A 26561-nucleotide genomic window follows, 5' to 3' on the forward strand; every position below is an offset into this window, starting at 1 on the left:
GAATACTTATGTCAATGTGATATTTCAGTTTTTTCTTTTTAATAAATTTGCAAAGTTGTCAAAAATCTGGTTTTTGCTTTATCATTATGGGGTATGGAGTGTAGACTGATGTGAAGAAAAAAAAATAATTTAAAGCATTTTAGCATAAGGCTGCAACATAACAAAATATATAATATATGTATTTATGTATGTATGTATGTATGTATGTATGTATACAGTATATACACCGATCAGCCACAACATTAAAACCACCTGCCTAATATTGTATAGGTCCCCCTCGTGCCGCCAAAACAGCGCCAACCTGCATTTAGAATAGAATACTGAGATGCTATTCTTCTCACCACAATTGTACAGAGCAGTTATCTGAGTTACCGTACACTTTGTCAGTTCGAACCAGACAATTCTCCGTTGAACTTTCTCACCTACAAGACATTTCCGTCCACAGAACTGCCACTCACTGGATATTTTTTGTTTTTGGCACCATTCGGAGTTAATTTTTCCCCCATTCTGATGTGTGATGTGAACATTAACTGAAGCTCCTGACCCGTATCTGCATGATTTTATGCACTGCACTGCTGCCACATGATTGGCTGATTAGATAATTGCATGGATGATAGTTGATACCAGACAGGCTGGTCTGAGTATTTCTGTAACTGCTGATCTCCTGGGATTTTCACACACAACAGTCTCTAGAATTTACTCAGAATGGTGCCAAAAACAAAAAACATCCAGTGAGGGGCAGTTCTGCAGATGGAAATGCCTTGTTGATGAGAGAGGTCAACAGAGAATGGCCAAACTGGTTCGATATATATGTGTATATATATAAAATATCGTCAAAAATAAAAATAAAAGTATTTTTAAATCCATGTATATTGCCCAGCCTCACTGTCTGCTATAGAGCATATGTGTGAGAAAGTCAGACAGAGAACAGTAGGGAGGTCAGTGAGGCAGCAGACGGGTCCTCTCTTATCCTTCAGGGGTCCTTGAGTGCTGGCCGGTGGAGGGATATGCATTCATCTGGTGGATGGATGCAATCAATAATAGCAGTGCTGAAGTGACAGGGCTGCCTCCGCAATCACACCCAGACACCATGCTGTCATCAATATACCAGCTACACTGCAGATCTCATATACACACACACACACTCAGTCTTTCATACAGAAAATGTTCCCCGTGCAATCATTTTCACACACACACAGCAAAAATACACTCTCACTTAAAGATTAATTTATACACAAACATTCCTATGTGCAATCTTTCTCTCTCACTAACACGCACACATACACACTGCATCCATAACAACTTGAACATAATTCAATATTCATGGGAAATTCGCTCATGCCTGCGCCATAGTCTTTATGGTGCCGGCTCCATTATGTGTGTGAGTTATACTAGATAAACATGGTACACACTGTCACTACTGCTTCTGTATACAGCATATGTACTGTATATCACCCTACTCTGCACTTGAGCGGCAGGGGCCCATGCCCCTTAAATGACAAGGTCATATTGTGATGTGTATTACAAATGAATGGTAATGGCTTGCTGGTTCATACACCAGCGTGCACTGAAGTGTGTTTTCAGTAGCAGTTAAATCTTTATGTTTACAATAGAGGGACTTCAAACAAGGCTGAGGAATCCAAACCAACATTGCCGTTTATGGAAACACTCAATCAGTTTTATTCCCATTTTTCCTTTAGATCTCCCTCCTGGCTATACTTACCCTGCCATCGCCAGGGGTTACAAGGGTGGCCCCTCACCCCAAGAGGTCCAATTGGCTGAGCATGCTGACTTGGAGGCAGAGCAAGCAGAACCTGCTGAACCTGCACCACAGCCCCTCCCCCTCTCTCAAATCGGGGAGGAGCCTGATTGCCACAATGGAGTGGAATCTCCTACTGGAACACCCCAAGAAGTTGAGGAAGATGATGGGGTGATAGAAGCTGAAGGAGAGGTGGATGACGGTCAGAATCGGGTGACCTGCTGCCCTGTTCCACTCTCGCAAACTTCCCTTTGCCCCGTTACTGATTCTACGGTAGCAGACCCCATTCCAGATACAGTGACCATGATCCCTGAAAATGAAACTAGTGAAATGGAAATTCCGGCACCATCTGAAGACCTCAAAGAGCAGGATGGGGTTCTACAGGATCCAATCCAGGGTTCTTTGACCACCTTCCGGGATTCTCAGTGTATGGAGCCTACCGTGACTGACCCAGAGAGGACAGTAGAGGACAATTGTGATTCACCCAGTAACCCAGTAGAGACCACCAATCCATCACCACCCCCCTTCCTGTGCCCCGTGCCGTCTGCCCTGGGAAATCAGTACCAAGGCAGCTGCATTTGGAGCTTGGAGCTGCTCATAGCAGCAGCGCTGTGTGCCACCCGAGATGCCCGCATGGTGGCCCCTGTGTCTGTATCTGCTGACACGGTGGCCCCTAATTATGGCATAGAATTACTAAGTGAACTGGCAGAGTTGGAGCGAACCCAACAGCAGAGGAACAACACGGTGGAGAATGCAGGTAAGATAAACTTAATGCATAAGACAGAGGTGCATGGATTTGCTTTGGTACAGACATACAATATACTATACAACAGTGATTCTCAATCAGGAGGGCGTGGCCCACTAGGGCCCTCAGCATACTTTCAAGGGGGCCACAAGATGACTCAAAGTCATTTAAAGTGTTAAATTAAAAAAAAACAACTGAATTAAAATGCTAAAATGGTGTGTGAATGCTACACACAATTTTCAAAGTGTAGTATTGTCTTCACACTGTAGTATCGTCTCAAATGGAACAATAAAAATTTTTAAAAACGTGGAAACATTCACTGTTTTTCAGTTGATGAAAATTTTGTTTCAAACACATGCAATGTGTTGCCCCTAGCTTTAGCACGTTATTCAAACTCAGTCCAATCTTAAATAATGTTCACATTATCCAAATGTGGAGTGATGGTAAACTTTCAACTCTGTAAGGTGCTGTTTTCAAAGAAATTTAGCCATATTCACCATTAATTTCAATTATTTTGTCAGTCCAGCATTGCAGCATGCTAACACTGTCCCTTCCGCTACAACCGCTGAGTACATTAAGTGTCCAACATTTCACACTTGGTTTGTCAATGTTCCATCTGATAATGAGCCAAAATAGAAGTGCTGAAGCAGCCTACTGTCACTAAGGTTACCTAATAGATGAACGATTTCTGTTTGTGAGCACCTATTTACTGTAAAAATATGCGTCAAGGACAAAAACTAACTTGTAAACCAACTTTTGTGGTTGAAAATACTTTTAAAATACTTGTCATATATATATTTATTATATATACCCCCACCCCAACACACATACTTCAAGCCTTAATTGGAGGTGTTAACTCCCCCTAAAACCCCATAATTTGCATTGTGGTCTCCTCCAATTTTAAACATTTAGTTACATCCTTTGCTTTCTAACATGCAGTACACCAACATAACATTGACTCCTCTGGTTTCAAAAGCCACTCCATCTTGTAGCATTTCCATCAGCAACAGATTTCCAGGAGGCAGGTAAAAAGACAGGGAATGGCTGTTCTGTTCTTTCTTATTACAATAGAAAGCACACCCAATCACACACATGATATGATTCCTCATCAGTGATTTGAATGAGCGATCTTGTAGCACTGTGATACAGGCAACAGGGAAAGACCACAACGTTGGCTTTCATTTTGATTTTCCTCTCTTCCCAAAAGGAGGTGCCAAAAATGGGGTTTCAGCCTAGCTAGATCTCTAGGCTTTGTGAGAAGGAAAGATAACAAAGCCCCCCCCGCCCAAACTTTCATCCTGACAATATGTGCAAACACACACACAAATACACCCACACACAATCAAAAACTCTCACACAGATACATACACACACATCTTTTTCCTGTAGCTGCTGCATGCACACACAAGTCATTCACTCAGCTGTGCACTCGCTCGCACTAAGCGAGTCATGCTGTCTTTTCCTGCCTAAAGATCAAATGCTCCTCATCCTTTTGGGGTTCAGTGCTTCCTGTGGGAGAGACTAAGATGGAGCGGGGAGGAGGGGGATATGTTTTTAAAGGGCTTCAGCCTGTCTGAAAAGGCAGCTCTAATGATAGCTAGCTCCCCCCGGGTCTTCCGGATTGGCCTGTGTCCACTCAGTCATCCTGAGGGACGGCTCCCCTGCCCCTGCTCCTCAACCTGTTTGATCACTTTTATAAGCCTCATTTTCGATGGAAAAAAGCCACCCCACTTTCCCACAGCTCTCCGAATTCCTTAGTGGAAAGTTGATGGGGACATTCTAAAATGATTAGCATGCAAAACGCTTAACATGGCTTTATGTACTACAAAGACAACCAAATAGAACCAAAATTCTTCACTGCCAAAACAACAATATTTTTACATGACGTTTTTTTCTCACCCATAGAAGCCTGTTATAAGAAAAAAGCTAAGCATTTCTTAAAGGTTTAGTTCGCCCAAAAAATTTAAACTCATGCTGTTCCAAACTTTTATGACTTTTTGTCTTTCCTGAAATGCTAAAGGAGTTCTTAGATAGAATGTAAGTCTCAGTGACCATTCACACTCATTCTATGACAAAGATGCAATGCAAGTGAATGGTGACTCGTTTGAACAACATGAGTTTGAGAAAATAATTCTGTGAAATATCTAACATACTAAGATACTGAAACGGTGGATTTGGAAGACTAATATTTTTTACACCTTAAGCCCAAAGTATACTTCGATTTTGATGCGAATGCTCAGCGTCTGTGTACAGTCGTACGCGAGGCTGTCATAGTATACTCCATTTGATGTGCGAATACACAGGCGTTTGCCGTGTGCCAAACTAACTATTTCTCTTCAGGAGTTTAGACCCATAAATATGTCTTTATATTCCTTCAGACTCAAGTTATACAAACTCAGGTATCTCCTGACCTCCTCACACATGCACTCTTGACATCCATATCTACTGTTGTTGTTTTTACCTTCATCTCCTTTTATTTACCAGCGATTACATCATCTTCTAGCATTTCTTTTTGACAGCAACGACTCAAATGTGAGTATTGCCACCTTGTGGATCCACTAATTTGCGCAAATAATTCAAGGTTCTAAAGATGCGCAGTTAGAAATATCGGGCTGCGCGCGTTTTGTGCTCGAGCTCATAAATAATGTCTACAGACAAATTGATGAGTCCATAATCTAAAAGCAAATGGCAAAGTTTTACATTTTACAATTTTGCCTTCAAAAATCATTATAAAGATGTGGCTTATGTACTGACACTGTGACCTTGGAAGACAAAAAGTTATTTTGCACCTTATTGATAGTGGAAGCTGTGTTCAGACAGACTGAAGTTTATGTTAAGCTGTTTTCTTTTAACAGCCTCCTATGGGCAAGAAAACACAAAGGTATATTTCACTTAAAATAAAAATTCTGCTATTATTTACTGTGACTTTCTATCTTCTGTGTAACACAAAAAGAGATGTTAAACAGAATGTTAGGGACCGACAGCCTCAGACAACATTCACTTTTATTGTATAGAAAAAAGATGCAATGAAAGTGGATAGTGACTGAGACTAACATACTACGTCTAACATCTCCTTTTGTTTTTCACGGACGAAAGAAAGTCATACGGAAAGAAACTCATCCCTTTTATGTAAAATATTGTTTTCTATGTGGATTACGACTTGCTTTTGGCAGTAAATAATGTTCATTACAAGTAATGTTCGAAAGAAATTTGATTCACCTCAGTTATTGTTTTAGTACATTAAAACATGTCCATGTTTACCACATTAAGCGTTGTAGAATTTCCCTTGATGAAATAGTAAAAGCAGCTGATCTTTTTCCTCCCAGGACTATACACTCTTGTCGGCTAATTAGGCCCCATTGTTGTGAGTGCTGTTTTAAAGCATTGTTTGTTTTCCAGAGACTGTTTAGAGTCTCCCTGCCAATGGATGTTTTTATTTACACCAGCATACTCTAGCAGCTGAGAAATCCCAAACCCTCATACCGCACAGAAAGAAAAAAAAAAAGAAAGAAAAAACTAACTGCATTTGGAGCTTTGCATCATTTTAACTATTTGTGTGCTCATGTTCTTCAACTGCAGTTTCTGATCATATTAAAATGTAATCTGTTGTGTAATTCTTGTCCGAGCAAGCCGCACTAAAGTGACTAATAAGAGAATATGATGAAGCCCATTACAGCAAGGAAGAAGCCATCAATAAACTCGCCCGGCGTTGAATTATTAAAGAACTGGAGGTGAGGCGGCCCGTGCTGGCTGTCAGGACCCGGTCTTTCGCCGGCTAAAGATTTCATATGCGATCGGGTTTACTCTGCAGTGATTTGCAGATTTGATTTCAAGGATCCTTATCTATTGCAGATGTCTCAGGCGCTCTGCTAGCACTCTTTGCGGTGTTATGGGCATTGTGATGTGTGGACAAATAGCATGTGATAAAATTATATAGATTTTGAGAGGTGCTTTGAAGTGTTGTTGGTAGTTGTTATCGATTGGTCAGTGATACCAAGCTATACTGCTTTACTTGTCTTTTTTCCTGGCTTTGTTGGCAAAATGCTCTCAGCTATCGCCCGGAGAGCATTATCTATCTTTCACCTTTCCTTCTCTCTTTCCTTTTTCCTTTCTTTTTTGGGCCTCTGCTATTCCATCCTTCTCCTACATCTTGCTTTTGTCCGCTATCATTTTATCCCCTGTTCCGAGGCTCTTGTCCCTCCTGGTCTTGTTACGACAGGTGGAGGGCATTGATTTCAGAAGGACCACCACAGGGCTAAAAGTGGCACAATGATTTCAGCCAATTGGGAAACCGAAGATCCTCTAAGACCACTGTAATCCAGTCTTTCTCTTCTTTCTCTTCTTTCTTTCTTTCACTCTCTCTCCCTTTCTCTCAGTCTCTCTCTGCTTCAGCTGAGAGTTTTCATTCATGCTGGTAACCCGTAGGATCTTGTTTTAAGGATGTTTAGATATTTTTACTGGAAAATAAGACAAAAATATTCAGTGAGAAAACCAGGTCAACCAGCTTCATTTTTATGTCTCCTAATGAATCTTAGGAGAACCACCTGAGAAAAGTTAATACTTAAATGAAACATACAATAAATAAGCAATGTAATTTTCCAATAGGATATTTTGGAACAACTTATCATTCACATTTCTCTCTCCTCCTCTCATGTCCTCTCTCTCTTTTTTTATCTCCTCCTGCTCTCTGCCCTCCACGCACAGGTCCGCTCGTGCGCTACGCATTTCCCCTAGGAGGAGAAAATTGGATTCTTTCCATGTTAGTAATGAGGGGATGTTTGTGAATAAATAGATAGCTCAATAAACACTTTACCTCTTATTGCCTCCCTCCTCCACCCCTCCTTCTCCCTTCTTATTCAGTCTCTCTACTTGCCGAACCAAAACTGTGCCCCTGCCTTACTGTGACGCAACAGATTCGCGAGCTGCATTAGTGAGCTAACACAGCCACAGACTCTCACACATACACTTACACACACACTCTTGCTCATACAGTCTACTCAGTATCCCCAGGCCAGCTTCGGCTGTCATGAATATTCAAGCCTCATTGGCTGAGTGGAGACTGAGCATGTGGCCTGCCCCAATGACAGTGATAAATGTTAAGAAATCCCCCTTCTTCATCTCTCTCTCTCTTGCTCTTGCTCTCTCTTTAGCATGGCTTCTGGCATCTAAGACTCATGTACAGAGATAAGCTCTCTGGTTAATAGCTATCATCATTGCTCATTCAGCCTCTGAAAGCACAAAGTGCTGTCAGGAAACAGCGGCGTGCTTATTGGCGCTCTGTATAGTTTGAGGCTTTCCTCTTTCTCTCTTTTTCTCTCTCTTTATTTTTCCTCCTTTTCAGGTTTCTCTGCTTGCGTCCACAGGGACAGAATAGATGTCTGTATTGCTTGGTCACTTTTGAATGTGTATGGAGAGACAGAAGTACCGTTTACACCTGGTATTAACATCCGTCTAGGGTGATCTGATTCTAAGTGTACAGTGCTAAATATAGAATTAGTTATAAACTGGGTGCAAAATGTTTTATTTCATCAATCAAACCACAAATTCATGTGACCACATCGCATTTGTAGTGTAGATGCCTGTAGTGTATATGCGCCCTGATGCATCTCAGACAACAGCGAAGGTTTGCATACCCACCAATAAATCAATCATTGCCCATTGCAGAAAAAAAAACTTGTCATTGTGTGTTTAAAAATTTGCTGTATATGCTGCTTTAAAAGAAAATAATGATCAATTGAACATTTTGGAATAGCTAATTTACATGCACAAGGCTTCACAACTACTTCAGTATGACTGACATCAACATGCAATGGCAAAGATCATGTAAAGCGTGTACATCTGAAGTTAATACAACTAATACAGGTGCTCAGCTAAAATAACAATCACGTTAAAAATGTCACGTTTGTGCTGAGGTTAAAATACAAACATATTTTGGAGCAACAGTGTACAAACATTTTTTCATAAAAAAACTGTGATGGTCTGGTTAAATCAACTCTGTCTCCTGCAGAAGAAGACATGTTGACCTTTGACCTCCAAAGTTTGGCAACTCTTGCTGCTGCTCGCGCCTTGGAGCTGGCCCCGCCCATCACTGCAGACTCAGTCCCACCCCTCCGAAGAATCCTTAATCTGCGCAGGAAGTGCAATTGGACGCCACGCCCCGAACCGGTACATATCACTCGTTTTTTTATTTGCATAAAGTTTACATTTTTTGTACATTTGGCCTCATTTACGAAAAAAGAAGGAAATTCTGTGTAAATTATTCATAAAATTATTCTAACGTGATTCTGACATGAATTCAGTGCAACAATTTATGCAAGAATTATTGTTTTATGAACAATAAAAAAAAAACAACAAAAAAAAACAGTTCTGCTCGTTTCACGAATGAGGCCAGTTGTTTTGACTGAAGTCAACATTTGTTTCCATATAAAGTACTGTGCAAAAGTTTTAGACACATTAGATGGTTCACAAAAACATTTGCCATAAGATGGTTATTTTACATCTTCCTCTTTTGTTTAGATTATTTAAGAAACATTCCTTTTGCATATAAAATAGAAGAGAAGTAGAAGTAGTTCTACAACATATGGTATGACCCCCACAGACCCTGAATATCAACATCACTGACCACATTTACATGAATTTAAGAAAACGGTTTATTCCAGGGATTTAGCAGAAAGTGGCGTTCTGAAACGTCATGTAAACAAGAATGCTGATTTCCTTATGCCGTTTAAGGGATTAAGAGAAAGCAGTTTAACACACCTAGGTTTCTCTTGGAGAATGCGGCTTAATATTGTCATGTAAAAGCATAAGCAGTGTGCTGATGGGTGTTTGAAGAGATCGCATGTGTGGACCGGGATAACTAAAGTCATAGGATGGTGCCCAACAACAAGTTGGGAAAATTTCTGGGAGTATAGTGAGAAAATCACATACACTATAAACTTTACCCATTTATACACACCAATGTAAAATAGTGACTGTCCTTCAAGTAAGCCTATATGCGCTAGTACATTGGGGGAATCCCAGAGTTTTACATCAGAGGGAAACCCCACTATTGCAGCGCAATTCTGCTGCAGGTCACAATAGAAAGTGGCGGAAACAATCACAGCAACAACACTGGAATATCTGGAAATAAAGTGAAGCAACAGTAAACAAAATAGTGAAGTCTTTCTCGAATCCTATGTTTATTATTTACAGAAGCGTAGCGGGAAAATTACGTTGCTGTGGAGAAAGCCGCTTAGTGACCGAACTGCCAGTATACAGGAGCAAAGAGTACGCCACTTATTCAGTGCATGTAAACAGGAACGCTGCTTTCTTGCAATAACCACTTTCTCGCAATAAGCCACTTTCTGGTGTCCATGTAAATGTAGTCATTGAGTCAGTCTGGGATTACATAAAGATACAGAAGGAATTGAGACTTAATACATAAAGGAACTGTGACAAGATGCTTGGAACAACCTGCCAACAACCTTAACAAAACTGTGTGCAAGTGTGTCCAGGATAATTGGTGCTGTTATAAAGGCATGAGGTGGTAACACCAAGGATTGATTTAGTTTTTATGTTTACTGCACTTTGTTTAAAGTTAATTGATAAATAAAAATCATTTGTGGCATTTACATTTTTACAACTGTGTTGTTGTTACAGTGTACATACTTAAAATTCATTTGAGTTTGTGGGTTGCGTGTGTAGGTGTGTCCTGTTAAGGCTACCATGGAAACGCTGGATCAAGATGAGCTAGCGATGCGCATGCGGCTGGCAGAACTGCAACGGCGCTACAAGGAAAAACAGAGAGAGCTGGCCAAGTTACAGAGAAAACATGACCACCAGTGAGTGAACCACATACCACTTTAACAAACACACACCCTTCAACATTCAGATGCACTCCGCACACCTTTCGAAACCCATTTACACACAAGCATTGAGATGGAAAGCCCTTCGATCTTCAGCGCACACACTCTATCTCCAGCTCTGCTGAGACCACCCAGCTTGTGCTGAGCCCTCTTTGCATAAGCCTGAGCTGTGCTTAAGTCTTTCCACTAGTCCATTCTCACAATTAGGATGGGTAAGTGTTTCATTCCATTCAACATCATTAGTGTGAATTAGAGTGATTGATGGGCTCTGTGTGTGTGTGTGTGTGTGTGTGTGTGTGTGTGTTTAAAGGAAAGAGGAGACCTCACGGAGTCCAGCTCGTCGAGGGCCTGGAAGGCCACGGAAGCGCAAGTCCACATCGGCACCCCCAATCCCCACGGATGACCCTAAAAAAGTCAAGTGGGTGTCCCTTTTTTTTCCTGTTAATTGTCTGGAATGTTGGGTTCAGAACAAGCTTAATTGACTGCATTTGTGGCATAATGTTTTTACAACAAAAAATTATTAAAAAATCAATAAAAAAAATCACAGTTGCAGGAAGGCACTTAAAATAAAAGTGAATGGGGCTAGTCCATAAACTTTTAAATACACACTGGCCCCATTCACTTCCATTTTAAATGCCTTACTGTAACTACAACTTTTGCTTTTGTTTTTTTATAAATGGGATGAGTCAATTATTTTTTGTAATTTGAAGTAATCAGTATTATGCCACATATGCGGTTGATTGAGCTTAACTTGTATTGAACCTGGAACATTCCTTTAAAACAAACTCATTTATTGTTTCATTACTCGTTCAGGGCCTTGTCTTGCAGAGTAATAATGAAAATGTTCATCCACTGATTCCAGAGAGAGAGCTGTGATTCAATTAGAGCTTACTGAGACCAGTGTGAGGAAACAATTTCTTACCTGTAGCCAAATGCTTCACATCAATTAATAATAAAGTGTAGATAGGAGGTGTGTTGGTATTCTGAAAGACTGTATTTGTGAATGTGCGTGCATGCACAATCTGACACTGCCGCTTAATACGAGAGTAAGTGTGTGTGCGTATATAAGTCTAGAGACTCCTATCAGTTCAAGCAAGGCAGACTAAGTGCTTAATCAGTGCAAAGAGCCATCATTAATCATACAGTATTTACAGCTTCCATTGATTATCTACAAGTGTTGCAAGTCCCTGCTAACCCATGACTCGTTTGCGATATTAATTTGATAAAATGCAAAGACCAATTGCCTGCACAAAGTCAGAGCTTCGGTTATTACCCTGATGGATGAGTGTGGTCCCTTGAGATACATCTCTGTTTATGCCAGGCTTAAGACATTTTGATAAACTCAGTCAAATCAAGTTTACCCTACCTGATTAACAAAACTCTCATTTTATTACTAGTCTTGGTTGATTAGCAGCGTGCTAATGAAAAGCAGGAGCCCAAGCTTAATTACACATGCTATACCCAGCACACATTTATCCCTGTCGTTATTAAAGCTCCCCTGCCAAATAAAACAAATGACAACTTCCCGCCACTAGAATTTATCCGAGTCGTAAAAAGCCTTTTTTTTTTAGAGTGCCTTTAGGGAATGTCGGAGAAAGGCAGGGGTTTGACTTTCTCGCCATGGTTTGCATCCGTTTGATGGCTGACAACAAGAGTTGTTGGGTAATTGAAGGTTAACATTTACCGGAGTGTATGTCAGCATTATTGGATTTGAAGCTATACGTTGTGTTGGTGTTCAGAGATGAGTCGTTTTTGTTTGTTAGCTGGTCACAATATCATAAACTCTCTTTATGCATTGGTTTACTAAGGACTGTAGTGTCCTTTGACATCAGCCCAAATCTGTGAGAGGTTAGAGGTCATTCGACAGGGTTAAGGGTTTTGATGGGTCGTTGTGGCATTGCCAAGAGGTTCAAATACCATATGAACGAAAGAGCCAGTCATATGATATGCATTATGTAAGCGTGTGAGCTGACTGGAGTTTCTAATGAAATGTCGGTAAAAAATAGTGAACCCCAGAAACCTTTGCAAAGACTTTCGCGAGTCTGGGGTTGGCCAATCAGAAACTGCTTTAACTTTAACAGGGTCCATTTACAATTTAAAATTTGTAAACTAAGTAAGTGTTAAGGGCCAGTGTTTAAACAGATTTTGTATGAACTGCAAGATTAATGACTAATGTCTTTGAAGTCCATCCTGGATTAACTGCAGAAGTTCACATAGATGCATTGTCCTTTGTTAGTTGCCTGATGAAGTCTTTTGTGGGCAATTAAGTGATTGTCTAGGTCTTCCATTTCAAGAGTGTAGTCCATCAATGGACAAAGGTGATGCAGGCAGAGATCAATGAGGTGCATTGCAGTTTAACTGGCAGGTCATTTCGGTGAGGTTCAGTGGGGTCCATCCTAAATCCATGGTTCAGGCAGTGGCATATCAAGTATCCGATGTCTTACAGTTGGAGTTGGCATCAGTTCATCCTCTAAGATGTCTGACTGCATTGTCTTGCTTTAGACTAATTTCATAACTAAAATGTTATGTATCCTAAATACACAAAATTTTAAAAAAACAAATTTTCACACTTTATGCATAATTTAGCAAAATTATGTATTATGTATTATGTAATTGTATTAATATAATGTATTTTCATAATTTAAAATTGGAAGCCTGAGTCTGGGAAAAGGAAAAATAAACTGTACAATCGATACATATAAGGCATTTCAAAAGTGCTAACAAATAAATGATGAATGGCTAGTAAAAAATTTATCTTATAACAAAGAAAAAAGATGAAATCTGTTGGTTTAAAAAAAAAAAAATTGTTTGAAGTTTAAATATACATGTATATATTATTTTTATATATAATATTTAATTACTGGAATGATTGAGGCTTTCATTGCTAAATAATAGTAACAGTCATGAGAAAATGCTAGAATTTGATTATTGAACTGTTGAGGGCAACACGGCATGAACATGCATGCCCACACTCACATGACTGTTTTCTACTGCTCTCTTTTGCCATCTTCCTTCTGCTGTCTCTCGCTTTTCTCTCTCTTTCTATCTCTCTCTCTCTCTCTCTCTCTCTTTCAGCAAGAATGAGACAATAGATCCAAATGTGAAGACAATGATCTGATATTTATTTAACAAACACAGCAATGCTGGTAATGCTTCAACCCAGGCACTGACTGCAGCGTGGAGAAGGATGGTGTTTTTTCGTAGGCTTGTGTGAATAGTGGTCGTGTAGTGTAGATCCTCGAGGAATACAGAGAGAGTAGTATGTTCATAAGCTTGTGTGCGTAGTGGCCGTGTGCTGAACAGTTCCAGTGTAGTGAGGTATCGCTGAGGAGAAACTCAGGAGAAGCATCAATGGAGGCGAGGCAACAGGCAGGATGGTGACCACAATCCCGGTGCTCACAGCGCATACTGGTAACCAATAAACAGAACATGATACTAGGGCAGAGGGAGAGAGTGGTAAGCAACAGGACTCAAACAAACAATCGAGCGACGAACACAAAACAGATAGCCATATAGCCAGGGAACTAATGGCAATCAGGTTCCGCTCACCCACAGCAAGCTGGAATGATAAGCGTTATCATGGAAACAATCAAGGCTTCCATGGCAATGCTGATTACGCGAGCCAGCAACACCTGAATCAAACAGAGAGAACATGTAATGACAAACTGGAACAAACCAGCGGACTCACTGAGACTGTGACAGTACAGACAGACTGTGACCATGATGGAGATGGAACCGATCGATGAGGGCGAGGCCAGAATGTCCTGAGCTGGGACCCAGCATCTCTCCTCAGGACCATAACCCTCCCAGTCTACCAGGTACTGAACCCCTCTGCCCCTGCATCTGATTTCGAGTATCCATTTGACAGAATAAGAAGGGACTGACCGCGGAACGAATAACAGACCCGTTGGCCATCTGGCGGGTGAGGTGGTGTTACGCAGCACAGAACGGACTTTAGACTCAATGTCCCTGGACACCATGCCCACCACCCAGGAGGCAGGGAGGATGGTATCCAGAGGGGTGGTGGAGGTCCCGACTTCAAAATCTCGGGATAGAGCATCAGGCTTGGTGTTTTTGGAGCCCGGATATTAGGACAAAATAAAATCAAAATGGGTAAAACAAAAAGCGCCCAATGAGCCTGTCTGGAGTTAAGACGTTTAGCTCCGCAGATATACTCCAAGTCCTTGTGGTCAGTCCAGACCAAGAAAGGTACCCTGAACCCTCTAACCAGTGATGCCACTCCCCCAAGGCCAGTCTGACAGTCAACAACTCCTTATTACCAATGTTGTAATTCCGTTCAGCTAGGAAAAGATGGTGCACAGATGCATCTTCCTGTCCGAGGAAGAGCGCTGAGACAGGACAGCACCGACCCCAACCTCTGACACATCCACCTCTACCACAAACTGATGTGAAGGGTCAGGAGTATTAAGAATGAAAGTGGTAGTAAACCTTTCTTTCAATTTAGAAAACACAGCTTCTGCCCTCAAGGACCAACAGAACTTAGTACGGGCAGAGGTGAGATCCGTCAGGGGCACGGCGAGCTGACTGAAGTTTCTAATGAAACGTTGGTAAAACTTAGTGAACCCCAGAATCTTTTGCAAAGACTTGCGCGAGTCTGGGGTTGGCCAATCAGAAACTGCTTTAACTTTAACAGGGTCCATGTGCACCCCTTCAGATGAAATGATGAAACCCAGGAACGGAACCGATTGCGCATGAAAAACACACTTCTCTGCCTTAACGAACAGTTGGTTCTCTAGCAGTCACTGAAACACCTGCCTGATGTGCTAGACATGGTCTAAATAAACAAAAACAAATCGACCTACAATGTCCCAAAGCACGTCATTCATGAACCCCTGGAAGACAGCGGGGGTGCTGCCCAATCCGAACGGCATGACAGAATATTCAAAGTGCCCCCTATGGGTGTTAAAAGCTGTCTTCCACTCATCCCCCTTCCTGATTCGAATCAGGTGATAAGCATTGCATAGGTCCAACTTCGTAAAGACGGACGCCCCCTGCAAGAGTTCGAAAGCTGAAGACATCAATGGTAAAGGATAGCGATTCTTCACCGTGATATCATTCAGCCCCCGATAATCAATACAGGGTCTAAGTGAGCCGTCCTTCTTCTTCATGAAGAAGAAACCCACCCCTGCAGGAGAAGAGGAATGGCGGATGAGACCAGCTGCCAGAGAATCAGTAGTATATTTATTCATGTTCTCCTTCTCAGGAGCAGAGAGCGAATACAGTTAACCTCGTGGAGAAGTCCCAGGGTGTAGATCGATTGCGCAAACGTACAGGCGATGAGGAGGAAGGGCCGTGGCATGGGACCAACTGAAAACCGCCCCCAGATCGTGGTATGCCATGGGTACACCGGATAAATACTCTGGTTCATCCTGAAAAGACACAAGACTGGATAGTAGAGACAGCCGAGTTAAGACAATGGGAGGGTCAATAAGGACTCCAGGCTAGAACAGAATTGGTTGACCAGTCAAAATGTGGATTGTGTGTTACCAACCAGGGATGCCCTAGTACCACTAGTGTAGAGGGAGAGTGGACCAGCAGAAAGGAGAGTTGCTCAGTGTGGTTACCAGTGATGAGGGTGAGCGGCTCTGTAGAATGGGTGACGATAGTCAGGGGTGAGCCGCTAAGGGAATACGCAGTAATGGGTTCGGACAACTTTACCACCAGAATATGCCACCTGGAAGCCGTGGCAGCATCAATGAAGTTTCCCTCCACTCCGGAGTCCACCAGGGCAGAAACAGAGTGAATGGTCGATCCGTGCTGCAGCCGGGCCAGGAGAACAGGTTGTTGTGTGGGGTTTTTGCTCAGAGGAGTTGCGCTCGCCAATAACCTCTTGTCTGCTGATGAGCGGGGGCTTTTACTGGACAGTTGGCTCAGGAGAAGAGTCAAAGGAGGCGAGGCAACAGGCAGGATGGTAACCACAATCCCTGCGCACACAGCTTAGACTGGTAACCAATAAACAGAACATGATACTAGGGCAGAGGGAGCGAGTGGTAAGCAACAGGACTCAAACAAACAATCGAGCGACGAACATAAAACAGCGTGAGGTAGATATAGCCAGGGACCTAATGGCGATCAGGTACTGCTTGCCCACAGCAAGCTGAAATTATCAGCGTTACCATGGAAACAATCAAGTCTGATTGTGCAAGCCAGCGACACCTGAACCAAACAGAGAGAACATGTAATGACAAACTGGAACAAACCAGCGGGCTCACTGAGACCGAGACACACTCTCTCTCTCTCTCTCTCTCTCTCTCTCTCTCTGCTTGATAATTGTGTCTTGCTAATCAATGCCCTTTTCTGAATAGTATTACTGTGTAATCCTGACCTCACAGAGGGGAAAGGGTTTGTAATTAGAGGCCTGTGAATTTACCAACATACACAAACACACACACACACACACACACACACACTCGCTCCCTCTCAACAGCAGGAATGTGACATGGAGTTGACACAAGGACTAGAGGGGGCTTTCAGGGTCAGGAGGTCAGAAGGTCATCTTTGGGTGGCGACAGGCAGAGTAGAGTGGAGGGTGGGGGGACTGTCAGCTCCACTCTCTCAGAGCTCTTTAATAGCCATGCCACAGACCTCATCAAGCTACAGAAACCCCATGCCAAACCCTGCCTCGAACCTGGTGCTGGGTTACTAATCAGGTTTCCACGGTTACCTGCTCTCCTGGGCCTTGTGGATTTAAGATAGTATTTAAATGCAGACCTGAATTGTAGATGCACACAGCCAGAGAGAAAATGCTTCCTTGCTACAAACTGAAGCTTTATTTTCTGTTTTAACAAAAAAAGTCATCATTTACTCACCCTCATGTTGTTCCAAGCCAGTATGACTTTCTCTCTTCTGTGGATCACAAAAGGAGATGTTTGGCAAAATGTTCAGTCTCAGTCACCATTCACTTTCATTCTATTAAATTAAAAAGATGCAATGAAAGTGAATAGTAACTTAGGATGCAATCCCAAACATTCTGCCACATCTCCTTTTGTGTTTAACAGAAGAATTAAAGTCATACAGGTTTGAAACAACATGAGAGTGAGTAAATGATGACAAAATTGTCATTTTTGGGTGAACTATCCCTTTAAGGCCCATAATGACTTCTTAGAGTGGTATCTGAAGAATAAGAAGGAGAGAGAGAGAGGATCAGTAAATATATGTTCTTGTGCCACAAGGAGGAGAAAGGAAAATGCACTCAACACTCTCTTTACTCTCTGTAATGCTTTGTTCTTAAAGATCTCCCTGCACTTCCCTTCGGGTCTGTTATGCTGGAGAAATCCATGTTTGCTTGTAGCATCTTCTCCCAAATAAGCAATAATTTATCTTCAGGTTTTTTTTTTGTTGTTTTTTTTTTTTGAGGGGTATGTTTGGAGTTGGGATTGTGGATAATAAGGTAATATGATGTATTTGGATGAATTCATTGGGTGCAGAGGTAGAGAATGGTGTGTCCATGCCACATGTGGTGGTGGGTCGATAGACTTTAGTGTTCATCGATTCAGCTCCGCAGGTCTGATCAGCCGGGCGACTCCATAAGGAATGCTCCCTCTCTCTCTTTTTTCTCCTCCTTTTCTCTTTCTTACTAGGCTTACATCACTTGTTGTTCTTTTGTGTCGTCTTTGATCTTGGGGATGTCTGTCTTTCTCTGTAGTTTCATTTGAATCTACTTCTGGCTTTCGCTTTCTACTATGCAGTCTAATTTTTCTGAACGTTTGGAAATTGGACAATTTTTGTCCATGTCTATGATAACACTGATTGAGCTTGGCAGATCTCTTGTACTGTACATTTCTGAGAAAATGTGAAAGGTGCTTCCCCTTGAAAAATTTGCCATCATAATGCTAAGGTGTTGTGAGTGGTTGCCTGGGTGTTGCTATCAGGTTGCTTAGGTATTTTGAGTGGATTTTAGCATATTGCCTTGTTGCTAGGGTGTTCGGGTTGGTTGCTTACTGGCCCAAGTTATAAGAGCCCCAATCTTTGAAATTATTGGTCCCTGGATAAAGCTTGGATCCCTACTTCAAAATGTAAGGATTTTTGTTGCACGTTTTATCATCCACCATGCAAAAATGTAATCCCATTCATTTGGAAATTGAATAGCCCAACTCTCCTAAACAATACACATTCATTAGTACTGCATCTCTAGCACAACTGGTGCGGGACGAGTTACTCACCAAACTTGAATACTTAAAAAAACAAAAAACTATACCGATAAGTATGAGCAGTAGTAATATTGATGCTTACCTTAGCTTTGTAAGCTGTTTAATTTGTAAACATTATGAAGCTTGTTCAATAAGTTTAGAAAACCAAGTTTCTATATCTAAATTTACAACACAAATTTTGAGAACATTAGTCTCCAACAAATCATAATGAACCACAATTTTAAAAAACTTGTTGATTACGGAGGTTTTTTGGACCATGGTCTATTTTTTCCACCTCTGATACACCCATGCTCCACCCATCGGTCCTGGTCATGTATCCCTGCCTCTCTCTCTCCCTCTCTCTCTGCGGGCAACTCCCTTCCTCTCTAGCTGAAGCAGGGGCTCTTTGTATTGAGCAGGAGGGGCTCTTTGTATTGAGCAGGGTCTGTGTGTTGGGGACGCTGATTCTTTTTGACAGCACCGGCCAGAGTAAAGGGCAGACAGCCAGTGTTCAGACAGCTGAAAGGATGAGAGGAGAGCACAACAGCCAGTGCAGGGCAAGTGCAATGAATGTGTATGTGAATGTGTGTCTATGTTAGTCTTCATGCATGTGCTAAGAATGTGGTATCATTCCTTCCCATCAGGGCTTCTATATTGCTGTTTTAAAAAACTCCTTTTAAAAACACTCTGTTATAGAGGAACTAGCCCTCTTTCTAGATGTAGTGTAGAGCAGTGGTTCTCAAATGGTGGGTGACCCAAAATGAGTCGCAGGTCTGTTCAGAAAGGGTATGGGGCAGCTAAATGCTAATAATAAAATGCAACTTAATATATAATTGTACATAGTTTGGACAGCAAAATAGAGCAGGCTGATCAACTTTTAAAAGGGAGGGGAAAACGCTTCCCATATCTATTGTTGTTTATGTCAATGGATGTGCGACCAAACAAACTCTATAGTATTATGGTGCAAATTAATCCATCATTTTGTAAAAGCTTTCAAAATAAGGTACAGTACTATCCAGACTTCATTAAATGTGGTTTCACTTGCAACAAAGATAAAATTGTGTTTGTGCCAAACACTGCATTATTGCTGCATTATTGTGGATTATAAGCTGTAGAGGTTTAGTCTGAATTTTCCGATTCAGCCTACAGTATATCGTATTCAATAATTTTGCATATTGTTCGGCCTATGCAGTCCATTAAAATATTAATACATTTCAATGTTTAAGTTTAAGGAATTTCTTTTTTACTCTTGCACAATAATCAGTTGTGGTACTATGTTAGGTTGCTACTATAGGTTGCTAATATAGTTAATATAGTTAAATGTAAAATCTGGGTCCTGAAGCAAAACCAGTTGAGAGTGTAGAGTGACTACAGCCATCACTATGATACAGGGAAAAGAGGCTGGAATTCACCAACCACACAACAACACTGCTTCCAACACTCAACTCCCAATCATCCTAGTGACTGACGGGCCAGCTGATGTCTGTGCCACCACACCCCACCCTGGGTACTGACTAAAGCAGCCTGTGGTGGCTTTGAAGTAGCTGTCTGCTTCACAGGAGTAAAAACACTGATGCTTATACACTGCAAAACGAGAGACAAGACCGATAGACGTAGGTAGTGAATTTGAGGCTTATTTCAATGTAATAGGGCTGCTAGGGGTCTGGTGGGTCAGTTCTGGGGGTGGATTTCGGACAGCAGATGATAAAACAATGCTAAATGCAAATAATACAATACTACTTACATTATACTGTAGTTGTGAATAGTTAGGATAGCAAAAATAAATAGGTTTAGCAACTTTTGAAAAGGAGAAGAGAATGCTTTCTTTTGTTGATGATGTGAAAGGCAGTGTGTACAACCAAATTCTATGGCTGCAGTCACTTGGTTAAATGGCTATAACAGTATCAGTACTATTTTTAGCCCAGTGTTTTTTCCATGTGTTAAGCTGGTAAATCAGTTTATGCAATTATAAAATTGCCAGTTTTCCTATTCAGCCTATGTCATGTTAATATTTTGCATATTGTTAGGTCAATGTAGTTCATGGTAATTTTAATAAATTTCTTTGTTTGATTTTAAAGACCTTTTTTTTTTTTTTTTTACTTATGTACGATAAATCTGTTGGCTCACAACTTGATGTCTAGTGTAAAATCTGGATCCTGAAGCAAAAGCACTGTGCTAGATGGTTGGCAACACACACACACATTCACACATACAGTACACCCTCACTCACTCTCAATTGCCCTCCTGATGGCCAGTGCATTGTGCTGCTTTGTGCAGGAATAGATGCATTGATATGATAATAAGACAGAGAAGGTTTTTTTATTAATGTAATGCTGGAATTCACAGCCCCAAAACCATTGGCACAGAGTGGAAAAGGAGTAAGCAGAGATGGAGAGACTGTGACAAGGGAGAGCAAGGAAAAAAAGAACAAACAAAATTATGAGTGGGAGGTTGCTTTACCAGCACTTCTCTCAGATATTTCTCGGTTTGGCGTCAGATCCCAATTTTTCAAGCATGCAGCGGGGAACGAGGCCCCTGCCTCTCCATTCATCAAAGCCTGAAAAGAAGGTTATTAGAGAGCCACGGAGAGGGAAGGCAAGCCCTCCGTTCGCCTGTGATCTCTCCTTTTCATCCTGCGTTCTTTGCTCTCCTCATGAATACCTCTCTGTTGTGATGGACAGGTCGATTGGAGTGGGGGCGGGGCTAGGCCTGCTGACAGAGGAGGAGTTGGCTGGGGGTGGAGACCGGAAAAGGATGAAGAGGATGTCCAGTAGCCCTTACCACCATCTTAACAACACACAGGTTTGTAGTCAATCACTTCTCACTGCTGAAAAAGAGTACTTTTTATGATGGACAATTTCCTGTATGAATATGCCTGTGTTGCTGTAGCTCAAAAAAAAAAAAAAAAAGAAAAAAGAAAAAATGCCAAAGGTTGTGGGTTTGATTCCCAGGGAATGCATGCCCTTATAAAATGCACTGTAAGTCATTTTGGAGAAAAGTGTGTGCTAAATGCATAAATGTAATGTAAATGCATTAGGGAGAATGTGCTTATAAAACTATATTTGCATTTCCTGACAGAAATACCAGAGTATGAAAGTGAGCACAAAAAACAAAACTAAACAAAAAAGTACAAAAGGTTTAGGTAAGTTTAGGTTTTAGGCTTTGGTGAATAAATGAAACACTACATTAGAGGTGTCTTAATTGTGTTGTTTTCTGTTGCCTTCTATGCTGCCGTTGCAGTGTAAAGGAAACTATAGATGGTTAAATACATGTAAGAAAGAAGAGACCAATCACAATTCACTATGCAAATAAATGCAATAAAGAAGGCCAGTCGCAATTCAGGATGCAAATAGTACAATGATGTCAGATTTCGATTTTGAATGGCAAACATTCTAACAATGCCTTAATCCTTCATTTCTGAAAAAGTGTAAGATTTATGAAAAAAGATAGCATGGCTAAAACTGAAATTGTCTTCAAAACAAAGTTTGAATGGAATCTATATAATAGGCGGTTCAAGCTGATTAATTTGGGGAAATGTTTGAAGAAAAAATGTCAAAGGTTAGAATTTAAAATATCTATACAGGGCTTCCTTGCAAGCACTGTAATAAATCAACCCAAATGTTGTCATTAGTTTAATTCTCTTCATCTCTCTATTAGATGAAGGCTCACTGTAGGCCAAGAGGCAGACCAAGACTGCTAAGCACTAAGTTTAAGCAGAAAGCCTGTTCACAACTGAAGCAGAAAGCCAAAGTCAAGCATGGATCCAGACTGGTGAACTTGTTATGTCACAGAGAAAGCAATACATCAAACACCATCACAGAACATCTATCCAGAGATCACAATGGAAATCAAGAAGAACACACACATAGTAACAAAACTGGAGAGCACAGTGACACAGGTAAACAGAATAAAAATATGTATTTGCAGAATGTTACAAGAACATGACCCATTGCAATAAGTAATCTGGCAGTTATCAAATTGCCTGCATTCATACTTTCAAAATGACACAAGTTACATATATTAGAGTCAGCATGTAATCAAAATTGACTTGATTTACTTAAAACACATTCCTTGTCTTATTGGGCATGATTCATCAGTGCATGTTATTCCAAAGAAATAAAATATCTTTATTTGTAATCTTTAATGTGACACCCACTTTTCACAATCCAATAAATTCCCAATGGATAAAAATCTGCCTTCCATTTTTTCTCGTTTTACTTGGAAATTCGTCAGAGTATGTAAATAAAATGGGTTGTGAACTCAGTTTCATGTTGACTTTAAAGTATCTAAATTTCATAACAAGTGCATAGATCCTATATTAAACCCTAAAGCTTTTTGCTGGCAATTTGCTCTGTACGAAGGCTTTGAAAAACATTTTGCTCCGTTGTTTCCAAGCAGGCAGTGGGGCAGCAGTCCACCAGGGATCAGATGAGAAGCAGACTCTGATGAGAAGAGGCGCAAGGTCAAAGGCCATCCTGAGCTCCTCAACCCTGCCAACTCGAACTAAGCAGCTGCTACGCAATACACTTGTGACCAATAGCAAGTTTGAAGCTCCAGAGAAGGGCATCTCGCAGTTGGACAGCAACACAGGTGAGTTATGGGCCGTCCAGAGAGCCAGAAAAATTCATCCCACCATGGTGATCAGCAGACTCTCATTTCCCTGCTCAGCTGTCATGCCATTAGAAAAATTATTGACACCTCTCCAGGCACGCACTGGTCAGAACCTGAGCTGTAACGTTAGCTTGTGACAAGCTGTGTTTAGAATGCCACACCCCCGGTTCCACTCCGCTACATGTTCTAGTCCAGCACTCCCTTTAATACACAGTTCTGTAAGTGAACAAAATGTAGATGAAGTCATGGCGGTAATGAACGCTAATGTGAGCTAAGCCTATGGTCGAGCTAGGCGGTGTTGTCGCTGCTCTGTTAATTGCCCTGAAAGTTATCCTTTTCACACTTCACGAGCTTGCGAGAGTGTTGACGAGCGCCTTGTAAGTGACAAGTGTGTCAGCACCATGTTGACACCCGACACTGCTGCTACCGTGCCATCTTCGCTCTATGTGAGACACGTAGCCCACAGATGGCATCTGCCAATACAGATCTGTGACACTGGGGCGTGTGTGTATGTGTTTGTGTGAGTATGTGTGGATCCAGGCAGGACACTTGGTCGCAAAGGCCTGGTGGTCAAGTTTGTCAGTGATGAGAATACACCACAGTTCCTGTGAACGTTGACAGTCACAGCCATATTTGGCACCCATTGCATGAACTTTGCTAAATATCGAACAAATCATACAGTGAAAGAAATCTTCAGGCCGCGTTCACCATGGCTGATTCAGATGTCCGCTATGAACTGTAGTCCAGTCGAGATGTCAGTGTATTCAATCGATCCATCATTTTTACAGAGGAGGAAGATGACGGCATCTATAATAGCGAGAATGGGGCAGAGGGCATCAAGAATCTATCATCTAAAGAGCAACTGTCGGGAGCCAGCCGGCCTTCAGAGTGCTCCATCGTACAGCTTGAAGCCAATCAGAAAGCCAAGAACAACATGGAAAGACAAGGATTCGGTACATGTTACATTCCTATTTAATTAGACATATATCACCTTATTTCTCCAACACTCATCTTTCACTGTCATCCTCTACAGAAGTTAAATTGGGATTTTAGAGGTTGGGAAACATTAAATTAGGTTTCACAAATTTCATTGAAACCTATATGAAATGTGTTCAATTGGTATGATTATTCTTTAGACAGTACAACATTTCATAAACCAAGCTAAATTACTTTTGCACATAAGTGGATGTATACCAGAAAGAGGGCACATTTGGTGCCGTTTTATTTTGTGATTTCACTGAAACTGTGAATATGTCGCTTCTGCCAGGGCTGTATGGAATTAATTTAAATGTTTTTTCAGAGAGTGATCTCACTAAATGTAGAAGGAATATGGGCTGGAGCATGCAGGAAATGGAATGGATTGACAACCAAACAGCCAATAATATTTTGGGTTTCTTTCCCACATCTAGGGTCTGTGAATGTGTCCCTCTCTAAAGAAGAGGTAAGGATGAGAAGAAAGGCCCCCTGTAGGCCAGTCCTCGTCAGTGCTGACAATAACCACTCAGAATTGGAGGAGGGAAGAAGATTGAATGGCCCCAAGTGGAGAGAGGGGTCAAGGGAACACACCTTTGACCACACTAGGTTCCTCAAGACCTCATCCAATCCACGAGAGCGGGCCACCAGGAAGACTGCAATGCTTCTCGGCAAGGTATATATCTACAGTTGCCCCCAAAATTAATTGGACACTTTAGGTCATGCTTAAAAAATGAATGAATATCATTGCATTTAGATACAAAATATCCAACCAACTGACACCTTTAGTGTGAAGAACTTCAGCTTTTCTTTGAATTTTTTCAATTACTTTTAACCAACTGGTCTCAAGGTCATTTTAGTGGATGAAATATATTTAGTCTAATAGTGCTAACATATTAAATATGATTGTTGCAGAGGAAGAGCTGTTGGTTTGAAACGCTATGTTCTCAGTATGATGACATCACTTGGAGCAGACGAATAAGAAACAAGCAGGTATGGAATGATTTACTCCAGGGTCTCTTCTTTACAGAGACTCATACCACTTCCACACTTATTCATTTTTGTTAGAAAACGCTTTGAATTTGCCATGTTTACAACCCTCATCTACACTGGAATGACGATTTCCACACCGACAATAGAGACTTTCGAAAACACTCTCTAGTATTGCATATACTTTGAAAACTATGGGTTTTAAACCAAAAATGCATTAGTCTGGAACTTTGGATGTGGCCACATTTATTAGTTGCTCTAAAAGTTGTTCTGAACTATTAGTCATCCTAAAATGGCAAACCATTTTACGTCCTTAAATGGAATTTTCAACAAGTCCAGTAATTAATTGGATCATGAAAAGTGGGCATTACGCACCAGAATGTTATGGTCAGGAAGTTGGAAGGGGATGGGTTGAAAAGTAAGAGATTGGGGACATTATTTGAAAACAAAAATTTTGTCTCCATGTGAAAAACATTTATTACATTTTGATTGCTAAGACAAACATTTTCTTTTCTTTTTCTTTTTTTTTTGGGATAATGTTCACCAATGAATCGCTCACAATCAGACCTGGATCATTGTTTATGAAAGTAAATAGGGTCATTTTGGATTTCATGTTTACTTTAAGGCTATAGCGCCACATAGCGAATTAGCTCCTGGTGGTTGACATCTATTTGCTTTGCCCTATATTTGCAGCCTGTTTTACCCATAAAAACTCATCCTACTGAGAGGGATTATGCAATCTCGCATGGTTTGTCATGTCAGGGGCTCTCGTAAATCTGCTCGCAATAAAGATAAGATGGGATCCGCCTGCTAATTCACAGGCTGAATCATGCATTGTCTAAATAAAACAGTCAATAGTTTTGAAAGGATTTACACCACAGGTGTCAAGGCTGTCACCGTCGGCCCTTTGTGAGGTCATCATCTAGGCATGCAAGAGGGGACTTTGTCTGCCTAATCAGAGGGTGGGGAAAAGTTCCCGCTCTGCTCAAAGAACGAGATAGAGAACAAAGACCCACATCACTCTTCACCTGTGCCTCACCCTAGAGACTCACTTGTGAAATTAAAACTGAACAGCATCACTCTAAGTGACGAAACCTCTATCACATTAATATATGACAGCTCTTTTGAGCATTGTCACGTACCAAGGGCTGTGCACAAGAATGGACCTGTTAAGGTTGGGAGAGGTTATGATATATTTGTATGGGAGTTTGAATGAATGTTGGGGACCCTGAATCACTCTCTCTGGGGCCATTATGGGTGTGCGAGTGTGTGTGTGTTGCTGTATGAGACTCATACACCGTTTCGTCACTGTTAGCAGGCTAAGGGCCACGCAGTCAGTCGTTTGCTTCAGAGCTTTGCTGCCGATGAGGGATTCCATATGGATGATGACAACAGCTTCTCAGAGGGCGAAGAAGAGGAGGAGGAACCAGAGTTGGTGGGCAGTGCCCTACCGGGTAAGAAATGTACATAAACTTACATATACACATATA

General features: G+C 41.3%; 1 protein-coding gene across 5 annotated transcripts in view; it reads left to right on the forward strand.

Moving 5' to 3' along the window:
* Nucleotides 1-26561, forward strand: part of LOC127426962 (BAH and coiled-coil domain-containing protein 1-like) — a 136051-nt gene that overhangs the window by 99010 nt on the left and 10480 nt on the right. For 3 of the 5 annotated variants that reach the window (XM_051674191.1, XM_051674190.1, XM_051674194.1), the window contains exons 11-21: nt 1701-2516; nt 8512-8669; nt 10188-10324; nt 10659-10766; nt 21180-21300; nt 22156-22396; nt 22894-23088; nt 23898-24062; nt 24519-24757; nt 24997-25074; nt 26387-26525. In XM_051674191.1, coding sequence (XP_051530151.1) covers nt 1701-2516; nt 8512-8669; nt 10188-10324; nt 10659-10766; nt 21180-21300; nt 22156-22396; nt 22894-23088; nt 23898-24062; nt 24519-24757; nt 24997-25074; nt 26387-26525 — 2397 coding nt within the window. The remainder of the gene's footprint in view (nt 1-1700; nt 2517-8511; nt 8670-10187; nt 10325-10658; nt 10767-21179; nt 21301-22155; nt 22397-22893; nt 23089-23897; nt 24063-24518; nt 24758-24996; nt 25075-26386; nt 26526-26561) is intronic. The other 2 variants (XM_051674193.1, XM_051674192.1) reach the window with 2 other exon arrangements.

The sequence above is a fragment of the Myxocyprinus asiaticus genome, chromosome 36, assembly GCF_019703515.2.
Source record: "Myxocyprinus asiaticus isolate MX2 ecotype Aquarium Trade chromosome 36, UBuf_Myxa_2, whole genome shotgun sequence".
Classification (NCBI taxonomy): domain Eukaryota; kingdom Metazoa; phylum Chordata; class Actinopteri; order Cypriniformes; family Catostomidae; genus Myxocyprinus; species Myxocyprinus asiaticus.